The sequence below is a fragment of the Lygodium microphyllum genome, chromosome 17 (genome assembly GCF_053477565.2).
Source record: "Lygodium microphyllum isolate KBCC chromosome 17, Lygodium_microphyllum_v1.1.10, whole genome shotgun sequence".
In the NCBI taxonomy this organism is placed as follows: Eukaryota; Viridiplantae; Streptophyta; class Polypodiopsida; order Schizaeales; family Lygodiaceae; genus Lygodium; species Lygodium microphyllum.
In genome coordinates, this window is record NC_141151.1 from 48,007,322 (window position 1) to 48,028,721 (window position 21,400).

At 43.2% G+C, this 21,400-nt stretch overlaps 1 protein-coding gene across 10 annotated transcripts in view; it reads right to left on the reverse strand.

Annotated features, from left to right (window-relative positions):
* Positions 1 to 332: 332 nt before the first annotated feature.
* Positions 333 to 21,400, reverse strand: part of LOC148021858 (soluble inorganic pyrophosphatase 1-like) — a 33,672-nt gene continuing 12,604 nt past the window's right edge. For all 10 annotated transcript variants that reach the window (XM_087697373.1, XM_087697383.1, XM_087697380.1 and 7 more), the window contains 6 exons: positions 9,421 to 9,486; positions 9,220 to 9,327; positions 8,991 to 9,056; positions 997 to 1,117; positions 791 to 872; positions 333 to 686 (listed from right to left, as the gene is read on the reverse strand). In XM_087697373.1, the coding sequence (XP_087553499.1) occupies positions 644 to 686; positions 791 to 872; positions 997 to 1,117; positions 8,991 to 9,056; positions 9,220 to 9,327; positions 9,421 to 9,486 (486 nt within the window). In that variant the 3' untranslated portion in view covers positions 333 to 643. The remainder of the gene's footprint in view (positions 687 to 790; positions 873 to 996; positions 1,118 to 8,990; positions 9,057 to 9,219; positions 9,328 to 9,420; positions 9,487 to 21,400) is intronic.

Consider the following 21,400-nt stretch of genomic DNA (forward strand, 5'->3'; position numbering starts at 1 on the left):
CCATTTATCAGTTGGAACAAAACCTAAAAAGGTGGGACTTGCTCATATAGAGATTTTTAGGGGAAGCTTGCGGCACCTGTAAGTGTGAGTTGTCTGAAGAACGGATGGCTAGATGGTGGATGGGAGCTAATGGAAGTTGGATGGGAAGCTGATGCCATACGTGCCAAACTCCTGAAAAAGGGTTGCGCGCAAAACCCCCCATGGACTCAAACGCCATTAATGAATATTAAAAAGGTTTCTGGGAAGTTGAACGTAAAGTATCTGTTAGTAAATACAATAATTGGTAAGTTCTTTGTAAAGAGAGTAGTAGATGGTGACGTTTGACGCCTTGCTTCAACCTTTAACTTGGACCATAATCTATTACGAGTCTGGCCAAAACATTCTGACCTCTCAGAGCATCTCCATATTTACATCAGTATCTACTATAGCAATAAAGCTGCGAATTATTTCCATTGACTTACCCAACACCCGTATAATATATATATATTGCAACATAAGATGCGTTTTAATGCACCAATTTTTATGCTTTTCATCCAATGATAGCATATGTTAATTTTGTAAGACCCCTGACCCAAAAAAGCATACTGTACAGCTGGGCCCTATTGAAATGAGTTAACAAAATTGTGCCTGGCCAAAGAGAGCTTCACCGTCGAAGAGTTTCCACAATGTAGGAGGCATACAAGTCCCTGTAGGAAAATCATGTCAGATCATTCAGTATAGTTTTGGTTAGCCAGAAGCATGTAAAATAAAATGATGGAATCACAATTCATTGTGAGCCAAGCTTTCTCACATTGAATACCGAATTGCTTCACAAGCCCTGGCAGAAGGTAGGAATTCATTGACTGCCACTTCTTTATTTTCATTCTTCTTGTCTGGAGAGAGAGACTGGTTGAGGAAAACGTGTGACAGCTCCACCAATACAGCAAATGCCCAGATGATATTGCTCTATATCTTAACACGAGGGTTTATAAAAGAAGTTCACGCTTAGTAGGATACAGTCCTCAAAAAAGCGTCTGATTTCAGCAAGTCTGTGTGGAGGAAGGTCTCTGATGTCTTTGTAATGTCGAAACTCGGGATCATCAGCACAAACAGCTATGATTTTGTCATCTTTCTCACCCTGGAAAACAATAAATCAAATGCAATCCAATTAGACACAAATTTTATGGTCAGGAAGATTACAAATTAAGAGGTGACATCAAGATAAGTCAAAAATTAAAGCTGGAACCAGCTTCACAACTTGTGATGATTTGCTGACATAGAACTGCTGACAAGGGTCCCCAAGCCACCGCAAGACAACATGAATGTGTTGAGAAACCCATTCATTAAGTTCATTTCATTACCTTAATTCCTATTTTGGTTTCCAATTACAGCCCCAAAAAGGCTTTATTTGTAGCATTAGTTTGTATCTAGGTGCCACCCGAGATAGCAAGGGCACCACACTAGACACTTCAATGGGCGCCACCCAAGAGAGTTCAATGGCTCATGTGCCTATAAATAGGGAAGGGGCATTCATCCATTCTTTACTTCACTCCACTCCCCTCCATACTTACTCTCTCATTCATTCTTCATCATTCCCTCATTGCACCGTCAGCCTCAATCCTCTACCACTTGTGTCCACACCCCTACCTTGGCGAATATCTCAGTTCATGGTGCTGTCCAGCTGATTGTGACACCATACCAAAAGGTGATTTCATTTTAGAGGTCTTCACATTGCCATCGGACACTCCAAATTGCTGTGTTTTCAGCCTGGCAGCCTGTCCTTCATCATCCTTGCTGCTGCATTTGCTGGTTTCACTCCTCCCCGGTACAGCAGATTATCTCCATCATTATTCTGTGTTTTCAGCTCCTATTGCCACTCCAGCACCTAGGCGACAGTTCCCAACCATCAACCACCTTGCAAAGGCTTTGTTTGCAGCAGATTCAGACCATTTACAGCAAGTTGCACCCTCTTTATTAGCCTTACATCAAATACCTGCATTTTTGTGTTTTCTTCACTCTTGAGGACTGCCTTTTGTTCCTTTACTACAAAAATTCCCTATAGCTACTGCCACCTGATCAGCCAGGACAACGCAATCATCTCAAAGCATTGCTCCATTGTATTGGCTTGATTCATTCAGCATGATTCACTGATTCATCTTCTTCACTCTCTTCTAAGTTTCTTAGTCTTTCTTCTCTCATGTTTGCCATACACTGTGCTTCTCCCCGCAAACCCTACTATCTTTGATATGGTATGAGTGCATACCGTCCGATCACTTTTCTTGACACAATGATGTGCTATTTTGGAGCCTTTCTAGCATTTTACTATGGATTACCAACAAGCCTCTTGCGAACTGTAGCATTTGCCATTACTTTCCCATTGGCATTCCCCAAGAGGTTAAAAACTTCAAGAATAAAATGAGATTAGGATAAGGTCCTGAGAATTAACTAGTGGATTGAGTATTTGAGGGTTAAGCCTTAAGTACAATGTAGCATTGGATATGATTGCTACCATATCTAAAAGCGTTCTGCATTCATACATATGCATTTATATGGGCCATGATTGGCACTTACCCTTGTGTGCACTCATTGAAGTATGTTTTCTTTGTGTGCCATCTTTGAATATACATAGACATTGCTTGAACTCTTATTTCTAGGGCATAATTCAGGTTTCTAGTGTCTAAAAGGGACTTGTGTCAAAACAATTAATGGAGAGAGCAATGGGCAAAACCGCATACGACATACCTATACTTTTTGTATAAAATCCATTGTCATCCTTTACTTTCCATGAATATCATGCCTTCAACATCAAAAAGCATGCATCATACATATTTGTATTGGGGGTAAAGGTGCCTCTGCCTAGCCGCCCATATATTACTACACAGACAGTGCCCACGCTTGCACCCTGCAAGCGACGAGCGCCCATCACTGTCACTTCATTCTTTATTCTTTCAATGGCATTTGAATAAAGGGAAGGCCGGTCACACATTGTGACTATTGGAGTTCCCACATTTGGACTCTCTCTCTCTCTCTCTCTCTCTCTCTCTCTCTCTCCACCATAGCTCTTGCTCCCACTTCAAGGCTCACGTCCCTTCAATTGATGCTAGAGCCTTCTTCTTTGCAAGCTCGAGCTTGGTCCGACACACTCTCAGCTTCCATTTGAATACCTACAACAATCATCTCTTTGTTGGCAAACATAGCCACTCCATTCGAGCTTCCTAACGGTTGCATCCTTCTTGGGCACCCTTTGAGCCTTCTCAAGCAAAACTTGGAACAACCCCCCATAGCCCTCACCCTGCTGGTGTAGCATCACGTTGCATGGAACAAGCCCTTTTTTAGCAGCAGCTCACGTTTTTCATCTCCTACAGCATATCTTCTTCATTGTGTAGCTATACAAGCACTTACACACTTGGTTTTGATGCTTGACATTGATCCTTCCACTCTTGGCATTTGATTTGAGTGTTAAGCTTCAGTTTTAGACTATTATAACAATTCACAGATTGTCATAAAATACTCATTGTCGTTGGTTGGATGATGCCCAGTTAAACCCGATTGATGCTTATATATTCGAGGATACTATGTCATTGCTTGGAGTTGATTTTGGACTGATTTAACCACTTCATTTACTCTGTTTTGGCTGAGGTTTGCTGGCTGGAAATACAAGGCAGCACCCTATTTGATGCTTCTATGGTCAGCTTTGTTGGTCTTATGATGCCCACTTATGCTAGGGTGATATCTACATGTACGGGAATGTTGTACTATGTTAAGGGTTGGATTTGGAGCTGATTTTGGTACTAAAATCAGCTTGGTTTGACAATGTATTCACCACTATATACAATAGGGTTGAACCTCTTTTAACAGGAATTTTATATGCCTATTGCTCCTGGCTATAATTCGAGTGTTTTATATGCACTACTGATGTGTATCATTGATACGAGTACATTGGTATATCATATGCCCATGATTTGAGGTAGCTTTGATCTTGATTTGAGGACTGATTTACTCAGTTTTGACAATGAATTTACTGTTGTAATAACCAAGGCTGAAGCCTATTTGGTTAGTGTATGCTCTACCTATTGCTTATCGGTGCTTCCCGAGTGATTCATTTGACCATATGGATGTATATGGAGGTTGGAAAATGCTTTGTTTTGATTCCAGAATGCTTTTGAGCAATGATTAAGCTCTGTTTTAGTCCACACTAACTGGCATTGGACTACAGTTGGCATTCTCTGTGGCAGTTTATGCCTGTTGTCTATGCTTGACATCTAGGCTTCATGCTTTGATGCTTATATCAAAAATGGATGCTACTTGGAATGTCTATGTCCGACCAACATTTGGGGCTTCGTTTGTGATTGCATTTGAGCATTTTGAAGATCTTGGACACTCTATTTAGTTGCAAGCTACTCGACTTTGAAAGGTTCAATGCTTTATGCTTTACGAGCTCGAGCTACTTTGGGATTTATGCTTTGGATGTATCCTACTTGGATGTCGGATATCTAATGATATGTACTTGAGTATTTGAGCAGTGTTTGCTCCGTCTGCATTTGACTTTCCTTCCAATGGAAGATTATGGCCTATTTGGATGTACATAGAGCTCTTGAGATCGTGGGACATTAATATGTATCTTCTCTGTGCTTCATGTATGCAATTCATGCGTAGTGGGCTGATCTGACCCTACTCTTGGATAGGAACCTATCTCTGTCATGGTGTTGTCAATTATGTATGCATCTTGAATGGCTCTGTATTGAGCTTTACTTACACTGCTCTATCAATTGTGCATGTGCTTGGTCTCTTTTGTTACCTCGAGACATGTTACGTACATGACTTCTATGTCTATAAGATGTATCTTGTCTAACACCCTACTTGGTTGACAGTTCTTGGTGCCCATTGCTCTTTTTCACTCACTATTGGATGTATTTGCTTCCTGGCAATTGCAATTGGTCATGTATCAATGATTGCTCCACTTTTGGTTTCTTTTACCTACTGCTGTGATTTATTACAAGCAACTGTAACTTACAAACTATGAGCATTTACTTAGGGCAATCATTACTGTTTGTCACCCTTTTAATCATATTTAGTGGACAGTTGGTCATTTTAGCAATTTCTCTTATTTTCAGCTTGTTTTGGCAATGGTTTTAGTCTATTTACAACTAATTACAGCAGCCTGTTTTCTGCATAGTCTGTCTCTGTTTGACTCATTATGGCTAGTCATCTCAAAGATAACAGCTTTGTTTAACATTGCCAAGTTGGATGGCACCAACTATGGCTACTGGAAGTCTCAAATATGGCAAGTTTTGGTGCAAAAATTGCAGATTAAGCCACTAAGAAACAAGGATATTAGACCCGAGAACATGGATAATGATGACTAGGTTGATTTAGATGCACTATGCAAGTCCACTATCATTTTATCACTCTCTGAAGAGGTCCACAATAACGTTGCTGAATATGAAGATCAGAGTGCATGGAATTTATGGGAAAAGATTCACAAACTTTATGCAAAGCAAAGCTCTACTTCACAGATATATTGGCTTAAACAATTGATGAATCTCCGCATGAAGAAGGGGACCCCATTGTCTACTCACTTTAGCCAGTTTCATTCTATCATGAAAAATTTGCTTCGACAAGGTATTGAGTTTCAAGATAATCAACATCCTTTGCTTTTTATTGGCACTTTACCGAAGTCTTGGGATGTATTTCGCGCTGCAATCTGTATCAACAAACTTGATGGGCTGAAATTGAAAGATGTAGAGAGTGCTCTTTTGACTGAAAAAATTAACACGAAAAACAATGATGCTTCCCGTAGTTCACATGCTTTATTCATTAGAGGTGGCAAGAGTGGCAAGAAAGATAATGATCGTCATGGGAAGAACTCTCAGAAGTCCCGATCTAAGTCACGTGGATGCATCAAGTCCCATAGACGTAAGTTTGATCTTACATATCATTATTGTGGGAAAGCATGACACATACAGCCGCAGTGCCATAAGATGCACGATGACAAACGTAAAGAAAAGGAGAAAGAGAATGTGCAAGAGAAATCCAATGATCGCAATATTATACCTCCAAAGTCTAGCATAAAGATCAAGGAGATAAATGTCATGCAACCTCAAGAGTGAGATGGTGACTACATATTAGCAACCTCTTCATGTGATGTCTCTCAATTGGCCGAGGCTCAATCTATGCATGCACAATGTTGGCTCTTGGATTCGAGTGCGTCTTTTTATGTGACCCCTTACCATTAGTGGTTTCATACCTATCGCAATGTATTTGGTTATCTGCGCTTAGGTGATGATCGGTCTCTTGCTATTGTTGGCATTGGTGATGTCACTCTACAGTTTTCCTCTGGTAACACTTTTGTTATGCATAATATACGTCATGTACCCGCACTGACTAAAAGCCTTATGTCTGCTAGGCAACTTGATGATATAGCTTATCATATATGCTTTGGTGATTTTGCATGGAAGATAACTCATGGCAAGCTTGTTCTTGCAAAAGGTATCAAGTCTAACAACCTCTACCCCTTGGTTGTATCTAGTACTATTAACCATGTTTTATCAATGGATTCTATTCCACATGTATCTCTCTAGCATGCTCATCTTGGGCATATGTCGCTTAAGGGAATGAATATGCTTAGTGCTTTGCAATATCTTCCACCTTTTAACTACTTGTATTTTGAATCGTGTAATCATTGTTTATATGAGAGACAGACTAGAAATTCACATAAAAAGTATAGTATTTCACGCATGGGTGAGCCTTTGGCTCTTATTCATTCAAATGTATGTGGACCCATGCCCTATCACTCATTAGGGAGTGCAAAGTACTTTGTCACATTTATTGACGATTATTCACATAAGGTTTGGGCTTATCCCATAAAGCAAAAATCGAATGTCTTGGTCGTCTTTCAGCATTGGCTTGCTCTCGTACCGACAGAGAATCAATCTAGGCATAGGCTAAAATGCCCAAAGAACAAATAATGGGGATGAGTACGTTTCACATGCCTTTGGATGTTTTATGGCAAGTGGAGTATTAAGCATCAGTTAACTGCCCCTTATACCTCTTCCTAGAATGGTATGGCTGAGCGCATGAATAGAACTTTCTAGGAGAGAGTCCACAGTATGCTTAGCCACGCAAGCTTACTACAACATTTTTAGGCTAAAGCAATCTCTACTGTCATGTATCTCATTAATAGGTCACCTTGCAGTGATATTGACTTCCAGGTTGCAAAGTAGGTATGGACAAGAAAGCCTTCCTCATATGCTCATTTGCGTATCTTTGGATGTGAGACCTTCAACCATGTGCCCAAGGACCAACGCAATAAGCTGGATCTGAAAAGTATGAAATGCATTTTCCTTGGCTATGGAGATACAGGTGACATGGGTTACCATCTTTGGAATCCACAAGTGCGGAAAGTCATCCGCAGCCATGATGTAGTCTTCCATGAATGCAAGTTGCATCGGCAGCTTGAGAAATTGGTTGAGATACGCAGGGTTATCTTTCAAGAGGAGTCCCCCTGCTCCCACACAGCCAGTTAGACAACCTACACTAGCAACCGATGCGCATGGCTAGGATGTTAGACAAGATGTTGAACAAGTAGCACAACTTGCCCTGAGGCGTTCTACTGGAGATAGACGACCTCCTAACCATTATACGCCCTCCATGGATTATATCTTGGTTACAGATATAAGAGTCACTGGGTACACTGACTCTGACCATACAGGACATGCAAACAATAGGAAGTCCACTTCTAGCTACGTGTTTACTTTTGCTAAAGGTGCTATTTCATGGATGTCCACGGTGCCGAAAACGCACGGCCTTCTCCACTACAGAGGCCAAGTGACATCTTTCCTCATCCTGTTGTACGTATATATGCTTGTACTTTTTTTTTCCCCTCCTCAATGAGGCAAATTCGCCTTTATGTAGAAGTTTGCTGGGGGTAAAGGCACCTCTGTCTAACCGCCCATGTATTACTACACTGGTGGTACCCGCACCTGCACACTACAAACCGCAGGCGCCCATCACTGTCTCTTCATTCTTTATTCTTTCAATGACATTTGAATAAAGGGAAGGCCGATCACACATTGTAATTGTTGGAGTTCCCATATTTGGAGTCTCTCTCTCTTACTCTTGCTCCTTCCACCATAGCTCTTGCTCCCGCTCGTGCTTCCACTTCAAGGCTCACCTCCCTTCAATTTGAAAACTAGAGACATCATCTCCATCACCTTGAGACATTACTCCAAAAAAGCATGTGACATGTCTTTTCTAGTGAGCTGATGTTGCTTTCTGTAAAAACTAAACTCAAAGGTGGATTCCTTGCAGCGGATGGAGGTGTTTGTGTTTTTCCCTTCTTGTCACCCAATGGGAGATGCTATGTATGTTTGGCTTGTTAATTTGGACCAATGACACCTCTGATATTGAAGACTTTCCTCCAAATGTTATTATCTTACAGCCTTCCCCTGTACTCATCTCAAATTTTGTCTCCAATAACATAATCTCAGCATATAATGTGTGATGTTTGCCTCATTTCTACTCAGAAAGATTACACAGACTTGAATAACCTTTACCCTACTCTTTCTAAAGAGCATATTCTCAGCATATAATGTGTGATGTTTGCCTCATTTCTACTCAGAAAGATTACACAGACTTGAATAACCTTTACCCTACTCTTTCTAAAGAGCATAAACAGGACCCAAATCTTCTGTCCACAGTTTATATATCCTATTCTATCATGTCAAGACTCCTGTTTCTCTATACATCATTGGAATTCAGTGCTTCATGCAAGAAGCCAGCAACTTCACATGGTATGAAGAAAGTGCCTTGCACTAAATTCTAGCAACGAAGAGCAAAAGTAGATTATAAATGACCTAAATAATGTTTCCAGCTTCCTGATCAACTTTGTGCACTGAAGTGATTGATCTTCTAAATGGAAACACACCACACTTTGACATACACATAACTTAAGAAGGGCCCACTCAAGGTGGTCTCAACATAGATATGGCAAACTCTCAGAGAAAGGCTACCTGATCTATCATTGGCATAAGACCAATTGCTCTTGCTCGAAGGAAACATCCTGGAACAACAGGTTCCTGCGGCCATATAAAGTAAGAAAAGCCAGAATCTTTTGTTACCAGAAATGACCATCAAATAGAATGGACTACATAATTGATCACTCATTCTAATGCCCAATATAAATGAACCAATTTTGTTGGAAAGCAGCTAAATGACAGAAATTATGACAAGGCTTTGTACTTGCATAAGGACCAGCACATCCATGGGATCATTATCCTCACAGAGAGTTCGGGGAATAAAGCCATAGTTGTGAGGGTACACCACTGATGAATACAAAACTCGATCAACCTACAAAGTGAGAAATCACACAAATTGTGATTCAAAGTAAATAAATGATTATCCTCTTCAAATCATAAATCTCTGAACAAAAGACACTCTAACCTTGATGAGCCCTGTCTTCTTATCCAACTCATACTTCACTTTGCTCCCCTTACTGATCTCAACAACCTGAAAATGTCAAAACCCATCTATCAGAAAGGACAATCACCCCTCATGTTATCATAACCTGGTCGGCTACTCACTGGCCCAGCCAAACAATGGTGAACAAAGCAGGAACAAACATGCTGCAGGGGTCAAGAACCCTTGATTGTATGGCAAGTATGTGCTATATCCATTGCAATAGTCACAATTTGCATACTTGGGGTAATCAAGTGACATCATGTGTCTCTAATGTTACACTAAGCAGTGAAGTTGTGTGCAAAATTACAAGTCTCATGAGTGGGTATGTATAATACATGCATGCCAGACTTCAGGGTAGACACAGCTTTGTGACTCCAGTGTATCATATATGCCTGCAATGCAAGTCCATAGGTCGCATACTGGCTGTATTTTACTGGTTACCAGCCATTTCAAGTTGTTCGCCAGTCCGCATTTACACTAGGCAAGCGTTCATCATCGAGAGCTTGCCACAGCATGAAATGACCATCATGATCAAATGTGTTCTCAAATCTCCACCGACCAAAAAACACATACCGGTCCCCGTAGTGCCATAAGCCAAATCATCCAGGACTCTATACAAATACTTCTCTGCCCTAATATGTAATTTGACCTCAAAAACACCAAGGAAACCTCTGGCAGATAATGTTGCCCTCTCCCATATGTCACTTCTTCATGGGCAGGAATGAAAGGAAACAAAGCGCCAAAAACAAATGAACAAGAAAAAATAAAAATGTAAAATACAATCAGCCATAGAATAATACTTCCACTTCATTAAACATTCTCTTGACGAAGAGTGCCTAATTCTCTCTTCATGAAAGACCAAGTTGGATGTATTCGCTACTCATGCTCTGCATACTATTCAGCTTGGCAAACACAGCAATTGATAAACTACTTCACTACTCACTCATGAAATTAAGTTTGCGAGTCACAAGGACTTGACTACAAGAATCTACCACACCAATCATACTCTTCCATCAATTATGTCCAACAGGCCCTTCAGTTTTCAACTCTAACTAATTCATCAACCACATAATGTTCTTATTATCAAAACATATTGTAAGCTTTGTATAATGCTTCTTGCATACAAACAATTTTGTTGCAAGTCTAGGACTTCTTCGATTCTATAACTGCATGCATATACTGTTCATATTGTTGCTTGCTTATAAGGGATGCATCAGTTTCAAGCAAAACACTTTTCTTAACAAAATCAGATTTGACTTTCTCCACCCAACTCACCAACCAAAGGAGGAGTTCGATGGGATAGTTTCCAAGTTTTCAAGCATTCACATTTTCCAAAATTGGACTCCTTCAGCTTTTTTTAACCCTTGGCAGTCTGACTGATTTCTCAGTACCATATGGCCAATCATCATGGTTCTATTTTCATACATGTCTGAGACTTTTTCCCACCTTTGCATACATCTGGGTATGCAAAGTATTGAAAAGATTTTAGTACTTCCGGCCACGACAAAAGTCCGCATTTTTGGTGGAAACTTTAGGGAAAATGTGGTCAACTGCAGAGTGTAACACACAGGGCATGAGGAATGTCTGCAAATGCAGCATCGGGTGTGGCGAACTGACCATCAGGTCACAGGTGTGAAGTGCACAGCCATCTCTCTCTTTTTTTCATGGAGATAATTGAATTAAATGGCAATATTTATATCAGACCATCTGGTCAGCTAAGTAAAACAGAACAAACACAAATCAAACCGAAAGGCCTCTAAGACCATAACACACAAATATCACACAAAAAGGACAGCCAGAGTGGAGCAAACAATATCCAGTCAAGGAGCAACAATGTCAAGAAAAACCAAGTCAACTGAAACCATAGAGGTGATCTGCCATAACAATAAACCATGAACACGGGCCACATGACCATGGATACCCGAGGCAGAATAAAAAATGAAGGCATTCCAAGTACGCCAAATATGCCGCAGAGCTGTCCAACTAAGGAAATGGAAAAGGCAAGAATGATCTGATTGCAAGGTGGACATAGAAGGCATCCTTCCCATAATCCACGAATGAGCTGATATCCACTGCTGAGTCGCTGAGGACCACACACGGGAAACAAAACTCAAAATTTGTCGAGTAATAGGGCAAGAGACGAAGAGATGAAGCAATGTCTCATCACATGTAGTGCAAAATACACAACGACCACGGGAGATCTTAGCGGGCATGCAACACATCCCCAGTTGGAAGACCCTCAATAAGCAACCTCCATATAAAAACTTTACCCTGATAAGGAATCTTAGACTTCTAGAGTTGGAAAATCTTTCCTACCACTTCTTTTTGCTGTCCCGAATATGCCATATTTTATTGGCCTTTCTAGTGACTCATCTCTTGACCTCGACCATCTGATGATAGATTTGATTAGCTCACGTATTCTCAAAATCATTAGGTAGCACAAACATCCAATCCCGCCAAAGGAGACAAGGGTTGTAAAGCAGGCAATGGAGAGTACCTCAAAAGCTGCTCCTGGAAGGACAACCAAATGTCATGATAGCCATGAGGTACCCAAAAGTACTGACGAATGAACCGGAAAGAATAAAGTCGAGGCTACCTAGGAATGATACCATCATGGATTGTCTGCAACCCCAAGCAAGCCATCCGATTAGACTTATCTCGCTGCAAGTTTTTATCCAAGCCTATCAAGCCAATCCAACAACCTGGAGGTGGCCAGCATTTCTCGCAGCAAATTCTCTCTCTCTCTCTTTTTTTCATAAAAGGTAATTGTATTAATTACGAAAAAAATACAAGATTACTTGATTACAAGATACATGACGACAATCTAAGTCATCATGTGAAGAGATTCTAAGTGCTACAAGTTACAACGTCATGGCAAAGATGCAGAGGAAATTGCCCTATGCCAGGGACGTAAGTCCTCCCTAGAGAGCAAATCAGAATGCCGGAGAAGATCCAACTGCCAATACAAGAGGCCCTTAAGCCTGGCAATATGCCGCTGAATATTATAGGCGGAGTCAAAAAGAAAAGCATTCCGGACGGTCCAGTTATGCCAGCAGCCCCAATATCGAAGAAAATGATACACGAGCTTCATATGTGGCTGTGCAGGAGCGGGGTATTTGGGCTGCCCGAAAACCCAATCAAAGGGGCGCAGGGTGGAACCAACCACTCCTTGCCAGACAGCCGACATAAATAACCAGACTTTCTTTGCGATGGGGCAAGAAATAAATCGGTGGCGGGCGGATTCCACAACAGTGGTGCAAAAGAAATAGTGGCCATTGGAGATTCGTCGCTTGGAGAGAGCCGAAGCAAGCGGAAGACCACCAACCATCATTCTCCAAAGAAAAACTTTACATTTGAAGGGTGTCTTGTTCAACCAGCCCGCCATCACAGTTTCCCTCCACCATGACCGGGATTTACGTAATCCCCATAAAGCATTCACTTTGGTGACGAGCCATTGATGATCTTTAATCAAAATATGATACACTTGGTTAGCAGATGCTTTGCTTAAGGTCAGCCGGCCTTGTAGGTCCCAATCCTGCCAGGGATGATCCGAAGCAAGGGCAGGAAAGGGTTGTCTGCTCTGGAGCACCCTCAAAAGCTGTTCCCATAAAGGCCTGTAACCACGAGGGATCCTGAAAAGCCGCCTGGCTGTACGAAAAGATATAAGCACATTACGACTGGCAAGGGTGGCATCCGCAACAGAAGACAAACCCAAACGGGCCATCCGGTTGAATTGTGGTCTGAGGTCCTGTTTACCTTCCCATGCAAGTAAACGAGAAACTGCCAGCAACTCCAATTGAAAAGAGTTAGCAGCTAAGCGATCCTCCGCTAGATGCCACTTGGCCTTCTGGAGGACATGTTTCCAGGAACACACCAAATGAGTGAGCAGCAACGAAGAAGAGCTGGAGAACCGCGAATCAGCATTAAGAACATGCCACCAAGAACTCCGGATCTGGGTATTGCCATGTTGAAGCCCCTGGCCCTCAAGGAAATAACGGGCTATATCGACCCATGGATGATGATCCGAGCACATGGCGCGGAAAAGCGACCAACGGAGCGCCTGCATGTGAGTTTGGGCATCTAAAATAGCTCCGCCACCCATGCGTTTAGGAGTGCACGCATGCGACCAAGAGATCCAGGAAATACCTGCATGCAATGAGTCTTTCTTCCATAGCATGAAACGAATGGATTGAGTAAGAGCATTGAGAGTCGTAGTAGTCCAGGGCAACAATGGTAAGAAATATGTGAGCATTGGCAACATAATAGTCTGGGCCACTTTGAGACGAACATGGAAAGGCCAGGCTTGAGATTTCCAATACATAAACTTAGCCACCATTTTCTGAGAAATCCACTGCAGCAGTTGCTTTGGGGGAACATCAACACCCAAAGGGTACCCAAGGTGCCTGAAAATGGAGCCACGAGGAACAACCAGACCCTGCTAGTCCAAGGACTGCAAATCCGACTCCGTGCAGCTGAGAATGGCTGATTTGAGGGCGTTGATGCGAAGGCCGGACGCCTGACCAAAGAGCCCCCAAACATCCAATGCTCTTCGAAGGTTATCCCTGTCCGCACGCAAAATCATAAAAGTATCATCCGCCAGGGATTGGCCAATGAAGTGCTGTCCTGTAGGAAGTGACAGTCCTGCCAACTGAGAAGAGGCTCCCATATGAGATAACATCGAAAGAACTGGATGTGTGGCAAGGGCAAAAAATAGAGGGCTCAAAGGGCATCCTTGCCTGACAGAGCAGGAGAGGACAAATGGCTCAGTAACACCTCCGTTCAGCATGACCCGCGAAGACGCTGCAGCGCTGATAGTGTATATGAGACTAGACATCCGCGGACCAAAGCCCATAGCAGACATAAGTTCAGCAACGAAAGACCAGTCTAGATAGTCAAAAGCCTTTTCCAGGTCCAGTTGAATCAGTACGACCTCCTGATTGGAATGCCTGGCATAATCAATTGCCAGTTGAGCATTCAATACATTGTGTAGGATATTTCGGCCCTTAATAAAACCATACTGTAGAGGGTGCACAATGGCCGGGAGATGCTTATGGAGCCGATTCGCCATTACTTTGGAAAAGATTTTGTACATTGAACCCATCAAAGAAATTGGGCGCCACTGTGTCAACTTAGATGGCGAAGGAGCTTTTGGAAGCAGTTTAATGAGGCCTTCTTTCCATGAGGAAGGCATGATCCCCGTTTCCCACACCTGCTGGAACAAAGCCTGCAAAGGTTTCACCAGTTGGGTAGCAAAAGCTTCAAAGAACTCATTAGTGAGACCATCCCAACCCGGGCTTTTATCCTTAGGTAAGTGTAACAAGACGTCCATAACCTCTGCCTCACAAATATCAGACTCCATAGTAGTTTGCATGTCCTGCGGAAGCTGATTGCGGACCAGGTCATAAAAAGCCGAACGGGCCTGAGTAATTTGGGCCGAAGGGGGAGAGGTGAAACCGAGAAGGTCATGGAAATAATTCCTGCACATATGCACAATAGTCTGCGGATCCAGGATAAGGTGGCCTTCTGCATCCTCGAGTCTGGTCATATTTTCTCGAGCAGGAGAGGCATGGAGCGCTCGAAAGAACTTATGGGTCTGACATGCACTATCTTGCAAAGTTTCCGTCAGATGTTGCAGTTTGGCCTGCTGATATGATTTTAACTGGAATGCTTTAATAAGATCAGCCACCCGCATGTCTAGTGCAAGCAGAAATGCATCATCCGGAGTGTCGACCAGCAGAGAACGAACCAAAGCCAGCAGATCCTCTGCTGCCTTGCGACACTGCCGACAAAGAGAGGCATGATAAATCCCATACTGTCGAGCAACCCGTTGTACATTAGAGAGCAATCTTTCAAAAGACGCAGTGCCCTGAGAAGAGAAGTCCAAGACAAATCTGTCAATCAATTGCTGCATATAGCCCTGAAAGAGTGCATGCTTCAGGTAAGATGAGTTGAAGCGCAAAGGGAGTCGGTCCAGAAATCGCTTGAAAGGTGCAATGGGTTGTGCAAGCAGCTCAAGCTGCAGAGGGAAATGGTCTGACAAAGCATATTGCTGCAACACTTTGATGTCGAGCATCTCGGGAAGAAAGTCATCATTCTGCATGATATACATACGATCCAGTCGCGACCATGTTGTTGCATACTAAGCCGAATGGAAAGTAAACCCTGTAGAAGACGGGTGTAGCCAGGACCAGAGATCTTGCTTAAGAACAGAAAGAGCCAACTCATGCCACATACGACTTTCAGGTGCGTCCATCACCGAATGCTCCGATGTGGACTGGGAAGAATCCACACACATTAAAATCCCCCATGAAGAAGCCTCGTCTGCCAAGTGACAAGGAGGTCTGCAAAGTCTGCCAAAGCTCCCGACGAGATAACGAATCATTCGGAGCATAGAGGCCAACTAACCATAAGATTTCCCCTTCGAATAAAATTTCAATCACCAAAAAGCGGCCATGAACATCATTTTTAATAAGCATAGGCTGATATTTGTCATGTACAATCATGAGCACTCCCGAATAATGCATGGCCTTTGTCCCTGCATAGAACAGTCGAAAGCCATTGCAATCCACTACTTTTCCGGCTTCACCGTGACTCTTGTGCTCAACAGCGCACAGGACATCCCACTGATTTTCGTGCAATACCATCCACATGGCATGTTGCTTGTGGCGAGAACAAATTCCTCGCACATTCCACGTGGCTATTTTCATGTGTAGTTAAAACCAAATCAGGTATGAGGCACAGCTTGCCTTGATTTGACCTTGTCAGCAAGAATGTCCAGGACTCCCTCGTCCAAGAAATCCGCCAACACAGCAAAAGAGTTCTGAGGACCAGATTTGGAAGTAGACGGCATATCTGTTGGCTTGGGGTTGAAGCGGGGGTAACGACGGTCCCATGGGGTAATGACATTACCTCTGGTATCAAATGCCAGCTTAGCAGGGGGACCCTTTGGACGATCTGAATACATTTTTCTGGCGGGCTGATGACGTGGGGCAGAGGAAACCATAGCAGGGGCAGCGCGCTCAGAAGACAACATTTCCTTCCTGCGCATATATGTATGCATGGAATCTTGTGAGGGAGTAGACACAGTATTTTCCATGCCAGCAACAACCCTGTTGCCTTTTTTTGCACGTACTTCCACCCAATCAATGGCACGGGAATCCAGACCCGAAACCTGTTGTTTACCTTTGGCCAAAACTAGGGGCTGGTGGATAGCATCCAGCGACGGGGCATCACCCACCATATCTTCCGTGGGCGGCGCAGCATGGCCAACATCGGAGGTATGTTGCTGTTCCGGGCATTCAGCCATGAAATGCCCCAACTGTCCACAGGAAAAGCAATACCCTACGAAATTGCCCCATTTCAATCGAAAGTGTAACGGATGCATGCCCGAGCAATTAAGGCGCAACCAAGCAAGCCTTTTTCTTGCAGTGTCCCATAGCATACACAAGCGGTTGCGATTCACTGTCCGGAGACTGGGAGGAACGAGAACAGTGCCCACCGCGGCCATAGCATCCTTCAACAGTGGCCAATAAACCGCCGGGCAATTTTCCACTTCTACCCATACAGTCCCGTTGCAGCAGATGCTGAAAATCTGCCATTGGACGCCATGGAACCACATGAACCAACCGGCGTTCAAAAAATAAAGGCAGTTTAGACAGGAGAGCAGCACGATGTGTCTCTGATTTCAACAGAACCTCAAAAAACCCACGGGAGCCAACAAAAATCTCTTCAACACATTCCCCTTGGAGCAGACTGTGCAGCCACTGGCGAATACGGGAAAGCAGGGGGATTCGACCAGTGAAGAAGAGTATCACAGCGCGATCATAAAATACTGAAAAGGAGCGTAGGACAGTTTTTGGGTCGACGGTGGCGTCTAGAACATCGTCAGGTGCTGAGTCGGAAAAGGCTTCCTAATTGTGTTGAACGTAATCGCCAAGCAACGTGTTGGCAAATTCCAGCAAATGCTCCCAGTCAACATCCTGGGAGTCCACAGGATCCGAAGCAACCTGAGCATATGAACGATCCTGAGGAACACCTATCTCTTCCGGAGTATGCTTGGTACGTTTACCCGCAGGCTGAATGTCGGGACCAGGGGGCATCTCTTCGTTGCACGGAACCATGTCCTCAGGTTCCTCGGCATCAGAATCCGGGCCAAGTGCTGCCACTGTTTGGTCTATGAAATCCAGATCCAAACCAGCCATCGTATGACAATTTGATCTTGAAGGAGGACTGACCCTGTTTTTCTCTCTCTCTCTCTCTCTCTCTCTCTCTCTCTCTCTCTTTTTTTTTTTTTTTTTGAACAGATCAGTGGGCACGCTGGCCGAGACGCTGTCTCTCTGACAGCCAACGGGCGTGGGGCTTCACAGAAGCTGGACGCCTCAGCAGAAGACGACACGCACAGGCAGGCTGAGCTGCAAACAGCAGCACAGACGAAGGCAGCGGGGCGACTGGTGACGTGGCAGCGCGATGGGGCAGGGGACAGGACGGGACAGGCGGCAGGACACGGGACAGAAGGCGGAACAGGAGACGACGGCTCTTGCTCTGACGTCTAGGGTTTTCGCTGACGGCGCAGGACAGGGCGTGAACAGCGTGCGAAGGCAGGCGGAACTGCAGGCGTCGGCGGTGCAGACAGGGCACGAACGACAGACGGGCCGAGGCGGAACGTCAGGCAACGACGGTGCTGACGCGCGCGAGAGGTGATGACAGGCAGGTCGTCAGTCTTCGACGGCACAGGGCTACGCGACGGCAGGGCGTGCAGTACCAGGCGACGGCAGGGCGACAGGAAACGGCGGCACCATTCGCGACGGCATCCTCTCTCTCTCTCTCTCTCTCTCTCTCTCTCTCTCTCTCTCTCTCTCTCTCTCTCTCTCTCTCTCTCTCTGTGCCCAATATTCACTGCTCAACTGAGACCTAAGAGCTCTTTATCCTCACTAAATCCTCACACACATTATTTCTGAAATTAAATTCGAGTCCCCTGAAATTCAGGCGTGAAACTTAGTAAAATTCAAGCCTTCATTATTAAGTTTCACTCTAAACAATGAATTTAATTTCTGAAATTGAATGTCATCACTCTAAAGTTTTATTTTAGTCCTCTAGAACTAAGTTCCAACCCTCTGAAATAAAGCCTTCTTTCATAAATCAAATGTCACAATCTAATTCTATGTCATCATGTGAAGTAACATCAAGGAGACTTTATCTACTGATGGGTTGTATGCTAGGTCCGGAGTGGTAGTATGTCAACAATTGAATCCGCAAGAAAGAGCGCAATTCACATGTGAATCTAGCTAAAAGTCATCACTGGGATGGAGGTCCAAAACACATCAAGATGCACATTTTGGGCTTGCTTTGCCATGCTGTGGCTCCTTGCAGTAAAGCATCAAAGTTGGTCAAAGAAATTTGCAAGAGGTTTCCATGCACATAGAAAGGCCTACGACAAAGATGTGCATGTGGATCCCCATGTTGATGATTTAGGTTGAGATACTCGAGGTGCCACAACATCCGCATCCTTGAGCATACAAGCAAGTGTACATGCTATGGTGGGCCATCAAGCAAGAAACATAAAGTTTCAAGATAGAAGGTACGCATGCCAAGCACATGGAACTTGCAAGCACACAAGGAAGCTACCATTGCCTTGGATCATCTCTTCTGTGCTGATGACATCGCTCATTGGAAAGTGAGGAATCTATACTTTTTATTCATGTAAAGGCATTGAGAAGATCGATCCTACATATAAACTTCCATCTTACAATGGGTTGTGCACAAAGGAGTTGAAAGAGGAGGTAAAATGAATTGGCAATTGTCACCACAATGACAAATGAGCTTAATGATGTAATCAAGAAAGATTTGGTTAAACTGGCAACAACTCGCTTTGCATACTCTTTAATAATGTTGAGAGGCCTCTTGGATAAAAGATGTACATTGGGTTTGTGCTAGTTGATGCTGATGATAAGTTTCTTAAAATAAAGGTGGCCAAAACTCCACAATCTTTCCATTTGAGATTATATACTCCCCAACATGAAATATAGGCCCTTTGCATGATCGATGGGATATGTTGCATATACCCTCACATGTGGGCTACATCTTGCATCCCATTTGAAAAGGAAAAAATCAAGAAAGCAATGAGAAGGTCCAAGAAGGGAACTTCTTAATAAGCTTGGCATATGTAAGACTAAGGCATCCGCTTTTACTCCTCCAGTAGGTAAGGATGAGAAATGGTTGTCACATTTGTAACAAAAATGTCTACAATCCTTGCAATTTTCAAAAGTCCTAACAAGAAAGATTTGGTTAAACCGGAACAACTTGCGTTGCATACTCTTTAATAATGTTGGGTGGCCTCTTGAATAAAAGATGTACATTGGGTTTGTGCTAGTTGATGCTTGATGATAAGTTTCTTAAAATAAATGTGGCCAAAACTCCAAAGCTTTCCATTGGAGATTGCGTACCCCCAACATGAAATATAGGCCCTTTGCATGATCGATGGGATATATTGCATATACCCTTGCATGTTGCATGTTGCATGTTGCAAATTGTGGGCTACATGTTGCATCCCATTTGGAAAGGAAAAAATAAGGATAGTGATAACGAGATCCAAGAAGGGAACTTCTTGATGAGCTTGGCATCTATAAGACTAAGGCATCCACTTTTACTCCTCCAATAGTTAAGGATGAGAAAAGGCTATGGCATAGCATAAAATGGCGGAATACATTCGGTGCTTGCATGCCTGAATTGCAAGCACTAGCTCTTTGAGTGCTTTCTCAAGGCCCATGTACCTCACCTTGTGAAAGAAATAGGAACATCGATGGGATATGTTGCATATACCCTTGCATGTTGCATGTTGCACATTGTGGGCTGCATGTTGCATCCCATTTGGAAAGGAAGAAACGAGGATAGTGATAACGAGATCCAAGAAGGGAACTTCTTGATGAGCTTGCATCTATAAGATTAAGGCGTCCACTTTTACTCCTCCAATAGTTAAGGATGAGAAAAGGCTATGGCACAACATAAGATGGCAGAAGACATTTGGTGCTTGCATGCCTAAATTGCAAGCACTAGCTCTTTGAGTGCTTCTCAAGGCCCATGTACCTCACCTTGTGAAAGGAATAGGAACATGTTTCCTCTTATACACACAAAGAGAAAAAATAGCCATCCTGCCTTGGCACATAGAGAAGCTTGTGTACATATCTACAAATCTGACACGCACATATCTACAAATCTATGACACATCTCCAATTTCTTTACATGGTTTTTGAACGGATAGAAGTTGTAGTATATTAGAAATGTCTTATTTGGTATATCCCCTTTAATTTTAAGGTCATGTATAAAATACCATATACAATATTTCACAAGGGACTAAATCATACTTATTTCATACTTCCATATCCATATACATATCCCATATGATTGACCTATGAAAAAACTATGATTGCAAGCACTAGCTCTCGCAGAGTGCTTTCTCAAGGCACATGTGTCTCACCCTTGCGAAAGGAATTAGGGCACCTTTTTTCCTAATACTTATACACACAAAGAGAGTGAATAGGCTTTTACATTCCAATAGAGAGAAGCTTGTTACATACATACAAATCTACATCTAATTTCAAGGTCAAAGAAAGAGACTTTAAGAGGATAGAGGCTATTTGGATATGCTAAACAATGAACATAATAATGAGGGACTGATTGCATTGTAAGAGTTACAAGAGGCTATTGCAGATGAGGATTTGGATGATCATCTCACTTCACGCTTTGACCTACGATGTTGATGTTGATGCTAAAGAGGAGGAGGAGGATCCTCCACATGGGTATATTGCTAAGGATGATGCTTATATTGATGAGTTATGAGGCTACAGCCTGCTTCATGAGCCATGGCTTAGGCCTCACACACCGTGCCCCAAGGCCCGTAACTATTACCATCTATGCTTGCCACTTCCCTATTTTGTTTCTTCTCTCTAGTTGTTTCATGGGCTTG